At 38.9% G+C, this 15884-nt stretch overlaps 1 protein-coding gene across 5 annotated transcripts in view; it reads left to right on the forward strand.

Annotated features, from left to right (window-relative positions):
• The window catches only part of SLC12A8 (solute carrier family 12 member 8), a 133570-nt gene extending 119902 nt beyond the window's left edge, over positions 1–13668 (forward strand). For all 5 annotated transcript variants that reach the window (XM_059922110.1, XM_059922114.1, XM_059922111.1 and 2 more), the window contains 4 exons: positions 524–621; positions 1179–1296; positions 9816–9876; positions 13176–13668. In XM_059922110.1, the coding sequence (XP_059778093.1) occupies positions 524–621; positions 1179–1296; positions 9816–9876; positions 13176–13341 (443 nt within the window). In that variant the 3' untranslated portion in view covers positions 13342–13668. The remainder of the gene's footprint in view (positions 1–523; positions 622–1178; positions 1297–9815; positions 9877–13175) is intronic.
• The last annotated feature ends 2216 nt before the right edge of the window (positions 13669–15884 follow it).

Below are 15884 nucleotides of genomic sequence, written 5' to 3' on the forward strand. Positions count from 1 at the left end.
GCTGTCTTTTGAGAGGAGAGGTTGGAAATTTGTTACATCAGAGAGAAGGAGAATGAGTTGACTAGGTATAAGACTTCTGAGTGGTGCTGAAGTGTGGAAGCAGATAACATATCCAAGGGAGTACTTGCTGATAGTCTTGGATCATGGAATCTAAGCTAGGTAAGAGGGTAGTGAAAAGAGGAGGTAGGTGATAGGAAGAAAAACATACTAGGGCAAGTTGACGGAAGGTCCCTCTGTGGTCTATGAATAGTTGGGGTGGGAGACAGCAGAGCGAATGAGAAAAAATGGAGGTGACGGGCTGAGAGTAGATTGATTGAAATCACAATTTAGGAGGTGTAAGCTTTCTGGTAAAGACAAGCCTCAGTTGTGGCAAAGGGCATTAATGGTTGAGGTGAGTGGAAGTTGTCTTTTAGGCTGAGTTACAAAATTGGAGAAGAGGAGCTCATAAGTATTTGCTAATAAAAACACTAGAGGGTTTGGTAACAAATTAGTAACCAAGGATTTTGGCTCATTTATTTTTTAGATTTCTTCCTCAAGTCCAGGCTCCAGGAACAAGATATCCAGAGGAGACCAACTTCTTTCTACACTAGCATATGCAACCCCTGGGTCTCCCTGTTGGGGGTGAGTAAGTTCATTTTGATCTCAACTGTCCTTGAGACTTAATTCAGGTGGATACATGTGTGATCTTGGGGTGGGAGTTGGGGGAGGAAAGAGGAGAGTCTTCATTAGGAGCAATGTGATTTAACTGCCTGTTACATTAGAATTTAGATGAGGCTACATATGGCAAGATTACATTTAATGAACCACTTATTTTAATCAATGGTTTACTTTTTAAATAATTAATCATCCCTGATAAACTCTGGATCACCTAATTTCTAGATACACCATATTAGCGTAATTTTACTCTAACTTGTTTCTCCTAGAAAGGAGTAGAACAAGGAGCTAGGATAGAATGTCTATTTATTGATTGTTTTGATTAGAGGGTACTTTCAGGGATGTCTTCTCAAATATCTACTTTAGAGGGGTTTTATGAATTATGAGTGAACTTCAATTATTCAGACTTGTAGAGTGTTCAGAGGTTGACGAGAGGACTGTTGTTTCTTAAGGCCCTAGCCTTGTGGCTTGCTTACCATGTGTTTAAATCATTAGCTGATGTGCACTTCCTTCTGTTTGAACAGGCTGTTGGGTCCCTTCTCATCATGTTTGTGATCCAGTGGGTCTATACCCTGGTTAACATGGGTGTTGCTGCCATTGTGTATTTCTACATTGGTTGGACCAGTTCCGGGCTTCATCTTGGTAAGCAACAGAGCCATTTTGCCACCACCTCCTTTCTTCTCTTTTAGCATTTATTGAAAAAAACCTGTTTCGAACACCTATTAAATGCCAACACTGACTCAGATACAAATCCCGCTTTCAAGGAGCTGACAGTCTAGGAGAAAAAATATGGCATGCGCATAAATGATAACAAATGAAAAATAATAATAAATCGTGAGGTTTATAAGACATGTAGAAGTAAAATGGATGACAACAATAGCACAAGGGCCAGGAGGGAAGAAATGGGGATATACTGTTGGAAGTTTCTTATAGTATATGTGAAGTACTAAAATATCACTTAAAGGTAGACTGTGATGAGTTAAAAATGTGTACTACAAACCCTAAAGCAACTACTAAACTACCAGTATACCTTGGAAATATTGTGAGTTCAGTTCCAGATCACTGGAATATTGCAATAATGCGAGTCAGACAAATATTTTTGTTTCCTAGTACATATAAAAGTTATGTTTACACTATACGGTAGTCTGTTAAGTGTGCAATAGCATTATGTCTCAAAAAACAATGTACATAACTTAATTTTAAAATACTTTATCGCTAAAAAAGGCTAACTGTCACCTGAGCCTTCATCGAGTCATAATAGTAACATTAAAGATGACTGATCACAGATCACCATGAGAAATATAATAATAATGAAAAAGTTTGAAATATTGTAAGAATTACCAAACTGTGACACAGACACAGAAAGTGAGCAAATGCTGTTGGGGAAATGGCCCTGATAGACTTGCTTGATCCAGGGTTGCCACAAACCTTCAACTTGTAAAAGATGCAATACTGAGAAGCACAGTAAACAAAGTGCAGTAAAATGAGGTCTGCCTCTAACACAGCAAAGAATTACAAGTAATAAGTCAATAAAGGGGATAAAATTGAATTAAAAATACTCAGATCAATGTTAATTAGAAAAAAGAGAAAAAGATAATAGACCAAAAACAAATAGCAAGGTGGTTTATATAAATCTAGCCATATCAGTAACCACACTAATTTTAAATAGTCTAAACACTCCCAATCAGGGACTTCCCTGGTGGCACAGTGGTTAAGAATCCGCCTGCCAATGCAGGGGACACAGGTTTGAGCCCTGGTCCAGGAAGATCCCACATACCGTGGAACAACTAAGCCCGTGCGCCACAACTACTGAGCCTGCGCTCTGGAGCCCATGAGCCACAACTACTGAAGCCCGCGCACCTAGAGCCCATGCTCCGTGACAAGAGAAGCCACCACAACGAGAAGCCCGAGCACCGCAATGAAGATTAGCCCCAACTCAAGGCAACTAGAGAAAGCCCACATGCAGCAACGAAGACCCAATGCAGCCAAAAATAAAAATAAATTAATTAAAAATTTTTAAAAAAGATAATTAAAAAAATAAAATGAAATAAACACTCCCAATTAAAAGGTCCAAGCACTGAGATTGTCAGATTGAATAAAAAAGCATGATCCAACTATATGCTATCTACAAGAAACCTACTTTCAGTATAAAGACACAAATAAGTTAAAAGGATGGAAAAAAGATATATCATGGTAAGATAAATCAGAGAAAGCTGGAGTGACTATATTAACATCAGACAAAGTAGATTTCAGAGAAAAGAATATTACCAGGGGGGCTTCCCTGGTGGCGCAGTGGTTGAGAATCTGCCTGCCAATGCAGGGGACACGGGTTTGAGCCCTGGTCTGGGAAGATCCCACATGCCGCGGAGCAACTGGGCCCGTGAGCCACAACTACTGAGCCTGCGCGTCTGGAGCCTGTGCTCCGCAACAAGAGAGGCCGCGACAGTGAGAGGCCCGCGCACCGCGATGAAGAGTGGCCCCCGCTTGCTGCAACTAGAGAAAGCTCTTGTGCAGAAACGAAGACCCAACACAGCCAAAAATAAATAAATAAATAAATAAATTTATTAAAAAAAAAAAAAAGAATATTACCAGGGATAAAGAGGGTCATTTCATAAAGACAAAGGGAAAATTAATCAAGAGAACATAATAAATCTTAACATTTATGCACTTAAAAACAGAGCTTTGAAATATAAAAAACAAAGCCTGATAGATCTGCAATAATAAGTAGAATAATTCTCAATTACAGTCAGAGATTTCAACACCTCTCTCTCAATAATTGATAAAACAAGTAGGCAAAAACTCAGTAGGGCTTTAGAAGACTTGAATAACGTTATCAATAAACCTGGCCAAATTGATATTTATAGAATATTCCACCTAACAACAGCAGAATATATATTTTTAAGTGTACATGAAACATTTACGAGCATAAACCATGTTCTAGGACATTTTTTAAAATCTAAGAAAGTTTAAGGGTATTCAAGTCAATTCAAGAACAAAAGGGGAAGTAAATTAGAAATAAATACCAGAAAGATATCTGGAAAATTCCCAAATATTTAGAAACTAAAGAACACTGAATAACACTAAATGACTAAGAACACTAAAGAGCACTAAGTAAACTAAAGAAACTAACTCATGGTTCAAAGGACAAATAAGTAAAATTTAAAAGTATTTTGAACTGAATGAAAATGAAAATATAACATCAAAATTGTGGGATGCAGCTAATTCACTACTTAGAGGGAAATTTACTGCATCAAATGCTTATATTAGAAAAGAAAAAAATGTCTCAAAATAATAACCCCAGTTTCCCACTTAAGAAACTAGAGAAAAAGAGCAAATTAAACCCAAGTAAGAAGAAACAGGGAAACAATGAAGATCAAAGTAGAAATCAATAAAATATAAAACAGGGAAAAATAGAGAATGCCAGTGAAAGAAAAAGCTGGTTATGTGAGATCAATAAAATTCACAAACCTCTAGCCAGACTGATCAGAATAAAAGGAGAGGAAACACAAATGATCAACACCAGGAGTGAGAGAAATGACATAACTGGAGAGTCTACAGACATTAAAAAGGAAAATAAGGAAGTATTTTAAACAGCTTTATGCAATAAATTTGACAGATGAATTGGACAAATTCCTCAAAAGATACAAACTATCAAATATCAAAGCTCACTCTAGAAGACATATAGGGCTGTTTAGGTCATCTCATGAAAGAAATTAAACTTGTCATTAAAAAACCTTCCCATAAAGAAAACCTTGGGCCCAGATGGCGTCACTAATGAAACCTATCTAACACTTAAGGAAGAAAGAATATCAATTTGATACAAATTCTTCAGAAGACTGCACATCAATATCCCTCATGAACATAGATATAAAACTTCTTGACAAGACTTTAACAAATTGAATACAAAATAATATAAAAAGCATAATAATACATGATAACCAAGTGGGTTATCCTAGGAATTCAAGGTTAGTTTAACATTCTCTCTCTCTCTTTTTTTAAATTTTTATTGGCGTATAGTTGCTTTACAGTGTTGTATTAGTTTGTGTCTGTACAGCAAAGTGAATCAGTTATATGTATACATATATCCCCTCTTTTTTGGATTTCCTTCCCATTTAGGTCACCACAGAGCACTGAGTAGATTTCCCTGTGCTATACAGTAGGTTCTCATTAGTTATCTATTTTAGTTATCTATCAGTTCTCAGTAGTTATCTGTTTTGTACATAGTAGTGTATATATGTCAATCCCAATCTCCCAATTCATCCCACCTCTCCTTCCCCCCCTTGGTGTCCATACATTTGTTCTCTACATCTGTGTCTCTACTTCTGCTTTGCAAATAGGTTCATCTGTACCATTTTTCTAGATTCCACATATATGCATTAATATACAATATTTGTTTTTCTCTTTCTGACTTACTTCATTCTGTATGACAGTCTCTAGGCCCTGGTTTAACATTCTTAATCAATCAATGTAATTCACCATATTTACAGACTAGAAGAGGAAAACTACAAAACATTTTGAGAGGAAATTAAAGAAGAAATTAAAGAAATAAATGAAGATTTATACTATATTCATGAATCGAAGATTCAGTATTCTTAAGATGACATTTCACCTCAGAATTTTCTGTAGATTAGATATAATCCCAATCAAAATCACAGCTGCCTTTTTTGTAGAAATTGGAAAGCAGATCCTAAAGTATTTATATGGAAATTCAAAGGACCTAGAATAGCCCAAGCAACTTCGTAAAAGAAAAACAAAGTTGCAAGACTTAACACTACCTGATTTCAAAACTAACTGTAAAGCTAAAGTAATCAAGACAGCATGGTATTGGGATCAAGACAGATAAAAAAAAATCAATGGACAGAGTAGAGAGTCCAGAAATTGCAAAGGCAATTCAGTGGAGGAAAAAAATAGTCTTTTCAGCAAATGCTGCTGGAACAATTGGAAATCTACAAGCAAAAAACAAACTTCATACATCATACAATGTAAAAAGAGCTCAAAATGGATCCTAGAAAATATAGGGAAAAAAATTGTGACTATGAGTGAGACAGATTTCTTAGATATAACACCAAAAGCAGGAAAAAAAATTGATAAATTGGACTTCATCAAAATTAAGGACTGTTCCTCCAAACACACTGGTAAAGGAATGCAAAGGCAAGCCATAGACTATGAGAAAATATTAGCAAATCACATGTTTGAAAAGGACTTGTATCTAGAATATATAAAAACCCTCAAAACTCAGTAATAAGAAAACAAAAAATTTTAAATGGGCATAAGTTTTAAATAGGTTTCAGCAAAGAACATATATGGTTGACAAATAAGCACGTGAAAAGGTACTCACTGTGATTAGTCATTAAGAAATGCAAATTAAAACCACAATATAATATTATTATACACCTATCAGGGTGATTAAAATTAAAAATACTGATCATGCCAAATGTTGGCAAGGATGTGGAGCAGCTAGAGCTATCATATATAGCTGATGAAAATGTAAAAATAATACGATCACTTTGTGAAACCATTTGGCAGTGTATTAAAAAAATACATATCTGCTATATGAATTAGCCACTGTACTCCTAGGTATTTACCAAAGAGAATTAAAAGCATACGGGCATATTAAAAACGTGTATATGAATATTTATAGCAGCTTAGTTTGTAATAGTCAAAAACTGAAAACAGTTCACATGTCCATCAACAGGTTACTCTATAAGTATAGTATAGCCATACAACGGAATACTATTTCGTAATAAAAAGAATGAACTATCGATATATGCAATAGCATGAATCTCAGAATAACTGTGCTGAGTGAAAGAAACCAGACAAAATGAGTACATAATCTAATATTTTACATATATACATATGTAATTATTAAAAATGCAAACTAATCTCTGATGACAGCACTATCAGCGGTTGCCTTTGGATGAGGGCTGGGAGGTGGATATGAGGGAGGGAGGTCTTATGACGTGGCTTGAGGGAGCTTTTGGAGGTGATGGATATGTTCATTATCTTGCTTTTAGTGATGATTTCACAGTATATGCATGTGTCAACACTTACCAAATTGTACACTTTAAATGCATGTAGTTTGTTCTAAAAATGTACCTGGGATTTGTTTTAGTCAGGTATGATAAGACACACAGACACAGAAATTATTATCATGAAGAAAGAAGTTTATACTCACATGCCTAGGAACAGGAGGATCATGCAGGGCCACAACGGAGAGGACCAGGGTTGGTCAGGAGGCAAAAGAGGAAGCGGGGAGAGCATGGCCCATAGCCTTTATTAGGCTTTTAGTGGGAAAGAATGGACAAGGCAGGTAGGTAGCTGAGTAAGTTTGGGATTAGGTAGTTTGCATAATTTCAGCAGACTCTAGGTTATAGGGGTGGTCTCTAGTTGTCTGGTTTTTGGCCCTGGGGTGATTTAAGGCAGGGGAATATTGGCTTGATGTGTGAGAGCTTGATAAAGGAGATGGTTGGGGGTGTGGGCTCTGGATTGGTCGGTTTGTATATCAAAGGTGTGCTCGTAGGGGAGTTGTTTCCTATCTCTAGGAATAAACACCTCTAGGATCAAGACCCCAGTGAAATAGATAGCTAGTGGGAAGCAACCGAATGGCACAGGGAGATCAGCTCTGTGCTTTGTGACCGCCTAGAGGGGTGGGATAGGGAGGATGGGAGGGAGGGAGATGCAAGAGGGAGGAGATATGGGGACATATGTATATGTATAACTGATTTACTTTGTTATAAAGCAGAAACTATCACACCATTGTAAACCAATTATACTCCAATAAAGATGTTAAAAAAAAAAAGAATAAGGAAAGGAAGAAAATATTATCAATACTCTGTTTACTGTATGTCAGTTATTCCTCAATAATAAAGCTGTTTTTAAAATACATTCAAGAGCTCTTTTCATCAAAATTCTACAATGTCCCAATTTTTAAAATAAAGTAATTATGTAGTTTTAAGTCCTAACTAAATCAGATGGACCATAACAATCCAGGCAAACTGAAAAAAAATGCTTCCAAATTAGAATAGTCTGATATACATTTTTTTTTGATGAAAGTTCATAATAATGCAATTGACAAGGAAATTTAGTTATTTCTGAGATATACATTTTAAAGTAATAACTAGAATTATGACTTATAACATTATACCAGAACATATAAGATTTTTAGAAATTTCATGTAATGTCTGAAACATTTATATTAACATATTTCCATACAAATAACCCAATGAAAGTTTAGTATTAGTTGTTTTGTTTGTTTGTTTTTTTATACTGCAGGTTCTTATTAGTCATCAGTTTTATACACATCAGTGTATACATGTCAATCCCAATCGCCCAATTCAGCACACCACCATCCCCACCCCACCGCAGTTTTCCCCCCTTGGTGTCCATATGTCTGTTCTCTACATCTGTGTCTCAACTTCTGCCCTGCAAACCGGCTCATCTGTACCATTTTTCTAGGTTCCACATACATGCGTTAATATACGATATTTGTTTTTCTCTTTCTGACTTACTTCACTTTGTATGACAGTCTCTAGATCCATCCACATCTCAACAAATGACTCAGTTTCATTCTGATATACATTTTTGAAAGAAATGCGCTTCAAACACTTGAATCACATGTACATTAAAAATAATGCTTTAGAAAAAGTCATACTAAGGGTCCTTATATCAGCTAATTTAATGGAGAGAATATATTTTAATTAACATACTGATTACATCAGTGATTGCTTCTGAATTTCTTAGAAGTTAGTTTGATCCTAACAAATTTAAATATTTCCCAGAAATTTATTTACAGGAAAGTATGAAATCAAATTTCAGGCCAATCTTCATCTAAAATTTAGATAATTTAGAATCTAAATGAGCATAAATAGGTAGGACCAGTTAATAGAATATTTATGTTTATTTTCTACATACATGTTATCAGCTGCATACTGTTGACATTAGTCAAGATTCTAACATAAGCCTCTTAAAATAATGCTCACTTCCTGATCATATATTGAACATGATCTAATTAACCAATTTTCAACCAGCCATGTATATATATACACACACACACACACACTCATACATATATATATAAAATATGTATCTGGTGGAGTGAATATATATAATTTGGAAAAGCATTTTATAAAATTACATTTCATTTGCTTTCCTAAAGTTATATATAATTCATTTTGTGAGATTTAAAAAAAAACTCACACCAAAGGAGGAATGGATTTTAAAAAAAAGCTTTTTAAAAAAAGTTGATAGGGCTTCCCTGGTGGCGCAGTGGTTAAGAATCCGCCTGCCAATGCAGGGGACACGGGTTCGAGCCCTGGTCTGGGAAGATCCCACATGCCGCGGAGCAACTTAAGCCCGTGAGCCACAACTACTGAGCTTGCGCATCTGGGGCCTGTGCTCCGCAACAAAAGAGGCCGCGACAGTGATAGGCCCACGCACCGCGATGAAGAGTGGCCCCCGCTCGCCGCAACTGGAGAAAGCCCTCACACAGAAACAAAGACCCAACACAGCCAAAAATAAATAAATAAATAAATTTATTAAAAAAAAAAAAAAAAAGTTGATAAACCATATTCTAGACAGTGTGTCTGATGTCAGGATATTTGGTCACTATCCACAACAATCTCATTTCAAACTTCAGCACTAACATTTCCACATGTGGCGCTATTTGATTCACCCAGCATCTGAAGAAAACTTCCTAAGGGCCAGATCCTGTGGCTGTTGTGAGTGTTACCAGGCGAAAAAGATGTGCTTCCTGTCCTCAAAGAGTATATGGTCTAGTAGGGGACTTTATAGTATCTACTTAAACACATAATCAGTTTGAATCTAAGGAAAAAAAGTATCAAAATTAAAAAAAATTTTAAATTCCTAAGACTGAAGTTAGCAAGTCCTCTGCTTCTTTCTCTATAAATGCATCCAGTTTCTTTCTTGGGATTTTGGAGTTTAGAAATCAGCTTTTGGAAACTACATGTAAGTATGAAGTCCTTAGCAGGTTGCTGTCAGAGTATTACAATGAATGTTGTTGGGTTAGACTGAAAAAGGAAAAAAAAATTTTTTGTGCTATTGTGTGTGTGTGTCGGGGGAGGTATATTTATCCCATTAAACCTGGGATTCTAGATGCATACATAGAGCCTTCATAAATATTTATGTCTGTGTCTTCCCTGCAGGTTTAGCCTCCAACTTCAGCCTTTTCAGATGGATGAGGTCTCTTCTGATCCCCTCCTACAGGTCTGTGCCAATCTGGGGCCTGGATGAGGGGCCTGGGACGTGCTAAGGGTGTTCCATTTCTAGCTGGGCTTGGGTGAATTGCGGTGTGAATACCTGACAATTGAGAACCTCAAGGAAACTCAGACTGCTCCTCACTGCCCTCCACCACCCAGCCTCCCTGCTTTAGCTTCTCAGAAGCTTCCTCTGGCCCATGTCTACTTGTCTTCTTATCCTCAGGAATCATGAACAGAGGCTTTCTTTAGAATCTGGTTGCAGAGTGATATAAGTCAAGAGAGTTACTCTCAGTGAGTTCACAGCCTAAGACACACTAGCATTAGTACTCACACACAAGACCAAGGCCCAGAGAACTCCCATTCTTCCATCTCAAGTCAGAGGTAGTTGACATGACTGTATTGGTGAAAGTGCAGAGGCCAAGTACAGAAACAGAGTAGCGATCCTGCAGGATTTCTGTGGGACCTCCATGCTCAAATATTCAGGGAAAGGGAAGAACAAACTTTCCTGAGAAACAGGAGAAGGCCTCACAGGGAAGGGAAGTTTTCATGAGTGCCCTAATCTCTCTCCTCCTCCTCTACCCTTCCAGTGCCAATGCCTCCTCACCTTTGAAGGCCTCAAGACTCTGGGAAATTACCTCCCTCCCCTTTCAATATCAGTGAGGAGCCAAAGCTACAGGCTGGGAAAATCCAGGCAGAACCCAACTAAGTGTTTATTTGGTTTCATTTTGTTGGTTTGTTTTTGAAACTCTAGAAGTCTGGGTTGCCCTTGCCAATATTTCCACCTTCTATGCCCAGACGTTGCTGATGGATTATGGGACCCTTTCCCACTGATCCCAGATGTAAGTTCAGAATTTTTTTCCCCATTTTTTTTTATTGTGGTAAAATACACATACCATAAAATTTATCATCTTAACCATTTTAAAGTATACAGTTTAATGGTATTAAGTACATTCATACTGTTATGCAACCGTCACCTCCAGGCACCTCCAGAACTCTTCATCTTGCAAAACGGAAACTCTATACCCATTAAACAATAACTCCCCATTCCTCCCTCCCAAGAATCCTTCTTAAGACAACTCTTTATAAGCGCTGCCAATCTGTTCAAGTTGGCCCAAGAAATGAAGGCTGGATGCTAGAGAAATGATGATGAAAGGAGCAGGAGCCATGGAAACCAACAGGGAGAGGGCTGGCAGGGAGAGTGGTGTGTAGGGGGGTAATTCCCTGCTGTTTGCTTGGAAGCTGGGCTAAACGTCCTGTGTGGAGCTGTGGTGTGGGTGTGTCACCTCTCTGCCTCTTTTCCAGGCTGAGGCACCAGGTTGGGTGACTCAGATCACAGCACTGATCCATTTTCCCCAGCCTCCTAGGCCTGAGGGCAAGTAGAGTTTAAGTGGAAATAGATTCTGTGTGAAAGCTGCCTGCAGATTCTGGAGCTACAGCTGGTGTGTGGTTGAGAATATTTGGCCTTATCTGATTTTACATGAATATTTTTAGGTATTGTAGGCTTTGAAAGCCTACAAATGACCATGGGAGGTCACTACTCTTTTTTGGACTCTGAATTTCTGGAATTTCACCTCTGAGGTCACTGTTGTGCAATGTGGAAAGAAGAATGTATTAGGAGGAGATTATTCTTAGAAAAGGGCAGTACTTTGGTTGGAAGAGAACCTAGTCCACACTATTCATAGCTCTGTGGGCTTGTGGAGTGGTTGGTGGAGGCCTCAGCTAAGTCTCAGTGTCAAATTTGCTGGCCTCATCATGGTGACTGAGCGATATTTTGTGATAGTTGTTCAGGAGGGTGAAAGGACCAAGAAATGGTGATCCATTTAAAAGTAGAAACTGGTAGCTGTGTTTTCTCTTTTGTAATTTTGAGTTTTTTTCACACCTGTTGCCCCAGATGCTCTTCAAAACCAAAGAAGAATAATATTGTAGGGTGTTGTGGGCAAAGGAATTTGGCTGTTACTTCCTCTGTTACACCTACAGTTCTCAGAATTATGTGAAATTAAGCCTGACCTTAAGAAACCTTTCTTTCCTGAAGTCCTAGCAACTGCCCAGGTGAGAACTCTTAGGCCATTCTAGACTAGAAAGTGAAGTGTGCTATTTCCCTGAACTCAGAAAAATACGATGGTTTTACCTTAAAAAAAAAAAAAAAAGAAAGCATTTACAAGAAAGTTCACTGGCAAAAACACATGTTGACTGGTATGGCATTTCTGTCACTTCCTAACCTTACTTCTTGAAGATTCAACCTTTATAGAAGTTAATTCATTTCTCAGAAAACCTCAACCCACCTAATTTAGATGTGTTCTCATCAAGCAGCTGCAAAGCCTTAGTTGTGTGATCCAAACTTCTGTAACAGCACGTTTTTCTAGTCAGTGAAGCTTTCTGCTTAAGTTCCACAGATTTATAACAAGGTTTCTACCAGTTTTTTACATGTATCAAATATATTCCTTATTTAAACAATTGAACGCTGCTACTTATAAAGCAAATGATTCTCTTAGGGTAAAGTTTTAAGAGAAAATCTATGCCTAAGGTGTGATTTCAGGACCTAGCATAGGTGGAAGGAACTAGAAGGGGCCTGAGAAGGTGAGGAAATAGAGGCACAAGGAGGTGAAGAGGTTTGCCTGAGGCCACCAGCCTGATTCGTGGCAAAGCTGTGACTGTCTCTGTCTTCTATAGATACCCTGGCTGCCAGGATGGTCTTTCCTTACTCCTTTCTGCTGTCAGCACTTTCTTCACGCATCCCTAACATTTTTCTTTACCAGTTTATTCCAGCTCCAACTCTTATGTGGACCCTTCAGTGACAGTGGAATCCGTATTGGGACTCGCTCTTTGCCTTAGGCCAGCTTGGTGCCAAAAGCCTTTGCACTTTACCACGTAGCTGCTTGCTCTATAAACCTCGGCTCTGGAGATCATTCCTCACTCAACTTTCTTTCCAGTGAACCAAAGCGAAGGTTTCTCTTTCTACTCACCTCAGCTTTCCAGCCTCTCCATTCCATTATTTCATTTGACAAGAAAGCCAAGTAAAGCTACAGAGCCCCAACACAACAGCATTTGGAAGGTTATTTTTATAGTTTTATACATTTCTACTAAAAGAAGGTAAGTATCACTCTTTGTTTGATGCTTATTTCTCATACTTTGGGTTCATGAAGTATTGTACATATAGCTTTCAACAGTTATGTTGTTTAATACATGTTTGGTAATAAACACGATGACATTTTTGCAAATCATTTCTCCATCCCAGAGGAGACTTACTGCCACTGGTTAGCGTTTGGTCTTTCCTTCTGACCGTCCTCCGTGTTTCTCTCACCAAAGGAACCTGCGATCCCCCCGAGAGCAGATAATTTTGGCGCCGTCCCTGGCTAGGGTTGACATGGAGATGACTCAGCTCACCCAGGAGAACGCAGACTTCGCCACCCGGGATCGCTATCACCACTCCTCCCTCGTGAGCCGGGAACAGCTGATGATGCCTCGGTACTAGAGTACTGAGTCGTCAGTACTCGGCAGCCTGGGACCCTCCCCTCGCGTAGCTGTCCAGGGTACAGTGGACCCAAATCCCAGAACCTTTGTGAAGCTGGTTCTCCTCGGTAAGAAACTCAAAGACCTGTCCTCCCCCCGTCATTTTGGATGATGGAAATGTGCATTCTGGTCTGGAGCACCGCGGCTAACCAGGGGACCCACTGCAATGGCGGTGGCCCCTGAAACACGCCTCCAGTCTGAAGAGCTCCATGTGGACACCAAGACTTGCAGGTGTCCAGACCAGATTGCTTGTTCTGAGTGCCACAATAAATGGTTATTTTAAATTTTATTTTATTATTTATTCCTTGAATAAATAGTATGCTTACATGGTTCCAAACCCCGAAGTAGAATCGTATATATAGTGAAAAGTCTCCCTCCCATCCTTGTTTGTCATCTGTTCAGTTCCTAACCCCTGCCCCAGAGATAACCACTATTCTTAGCTAACGCTCCCCACATTTCGTTACGAATGTACAAGCAAATAGGAATGTGGATTTTTATTACTCCCTTTTCATCCACAAAAGGTAGCATATCATACGTGTGTTCTGTACCTTGCCTTTCCCCTTAACAATCTATCTTGGAGACATTTCCATATCAATACACATGCCGTTTCCTCATTATTTTTCATTATATGAATGTGCTATAGTTTATTTCATCAGTTCCACAATGATGGCATTTGGATTGTTTCCAGTCTTTTACTATTACAATCAGTTCTGCAGTGAATAATCGTGTTCATATGTACAAGCATGACGAATATCTGTAGGATAAACTCCCAAAAGTGGAATTGCAAGTTCAAAAGGTACATGCATTTGTAAGCTATTATTGTTTAGTGAAGGTCTTTTTAATTAAAAAGTTAAATTACCATGAATTACTTAATGGTGACTCACATTCTCAAAAGCACGTGTGGTGCCCCGCACTCTGGACACCTTTGCAGCTGTTTTGCAGTATGAGCACATGAGGGGACAGGACAATTTTGGTTCCTCTATGAGCTCAGTGTGGCATTCATCACAGGCATCCAGTCTGGGGGCCGGGGCCGTGGCTGCGCCTGCATGAGTTCAGCCCTGGCCCAGAGTTGGTGGTTTCACCACTGAACCATGGAGGGAGGTACTGTTGGATCAGATCTGACCTCTTTCTTCTGTAATAGAGCTTCTCAAAGTCAGTGTGCTAAGAAACCTGGGAGGCTTGTTAAAAGTGCATATTTCTGCAGCTCAATCCTGGAGGTAAAGCTTGGGGGCGAGTCGTGGACTTTACATTTTTAATGAGTGCCTCAGGTGACTCAACACAGGTGACCCTTGGACACCATTTTGAAAAACGCTGACCTGTTGGATGAAACGGGCTTAAAGCAAGTGGGGGGTGGGAAAGTCATGATTAGGGGCCAGTTAGGTCTCAACCTTCTCTCTTAGAAAATGAGACCTGTTGATAGTTTATGCTTACTGTTCACAGTGAGATCTAGTTTATAATTACTGTTCATGCACCTTTGGGGTTAAATACCAGAGTTCCAAACATCATTAGAAACAATGTAAAGAAAGCAAACACTGAGTTAACTATAGGCATATGGGAAATCATTAAAGACAATATTCATGAAGGGCTGAGTTGGTGTTCTCTGAAGGCCCTTTTTAAGAAGAAGCCGCACTAGTTTCCTGTAGCTGCTGTAACAAATTACACAAACTGAGTAGCTTAAATCAACAGAAATTTATTCACTCACAGTTCTGGAGACCAGATGTCCAAAATCGGTATCACTGAGCTGAAATCAAGGTGTTAGCAGGACTCTGCTCCCTCCAGAGGCTCTAGGGAAGAATTTGGTCCTTGCGTGTTCCAGCTTCTGTTGGCTGCTGGCATTCCGTGACTTGTGGCCACATCACTCCCATCTTTAAGACCAACACCTGCACATCTCACTCAGTGTGACCACATTGCCTTCTCCTGTGTGCACCTGACGTGGGCCTCTGCCTCCCTCTTTTAAGGATACATGTGATTGCATTTAGGGTCCACCCAGATAATCCAGGATAATCTCCTCATCTCAAGAGTCTTAACTTCATCACACCTGCAAAGGCCTTGGCAAATGAGGAAACATTCCCAGGTAACACAGATTGGGTTGTGGATATATTTGGGGGAGCCATTTTTCAGCCAGCCACAGAAAGCTTTACTGATTCAGCTTTTTGCTTTTTTGAATTCTGGATAACAAGCTAAAAAAGTATCCCCTCTGAAAAAGATGGTCCTGAGTTTGAAAACCATATACAGCAGAAGATTCAAGTATCCAAGATGAGAACTTTCCCAATATGATTAACTTTATGGAAAAGAGTAAGAGAAGAATGGGTATGAGAGAGAATTCCAGCATTTGACTCGGTGTTGAGGGTACTGAAATGGCAGACGCTAAACAGTCGAACCTCTACTTAGGTCCAAATATCTTGTATTTAAACAAAACTATATTGTATAAATAGTAATAGTAATCAGTAAAGCAGTAACGGAGTCTTAGCCTGGGCTCCCCAGAAAGCAGAAGTTCATGTGCTA

This window comes from Balaenoptera ricei, chromosome 4 (assembly GCF_028023285.1).
Source record: "Balaenoptera ricei isolate mBalRic1 chromosome 4, mBalRic1.hap2, whole genome shotgun sequence".
In the NCBI taxonomy this organism is placed as follows: domain Eukaryota; kingdom Metazoa; phylum Chordata; class Mammalia; order Artiodactyla; family Balaenopteridae; genus Balaenoptera; species Balaenoptera ricei.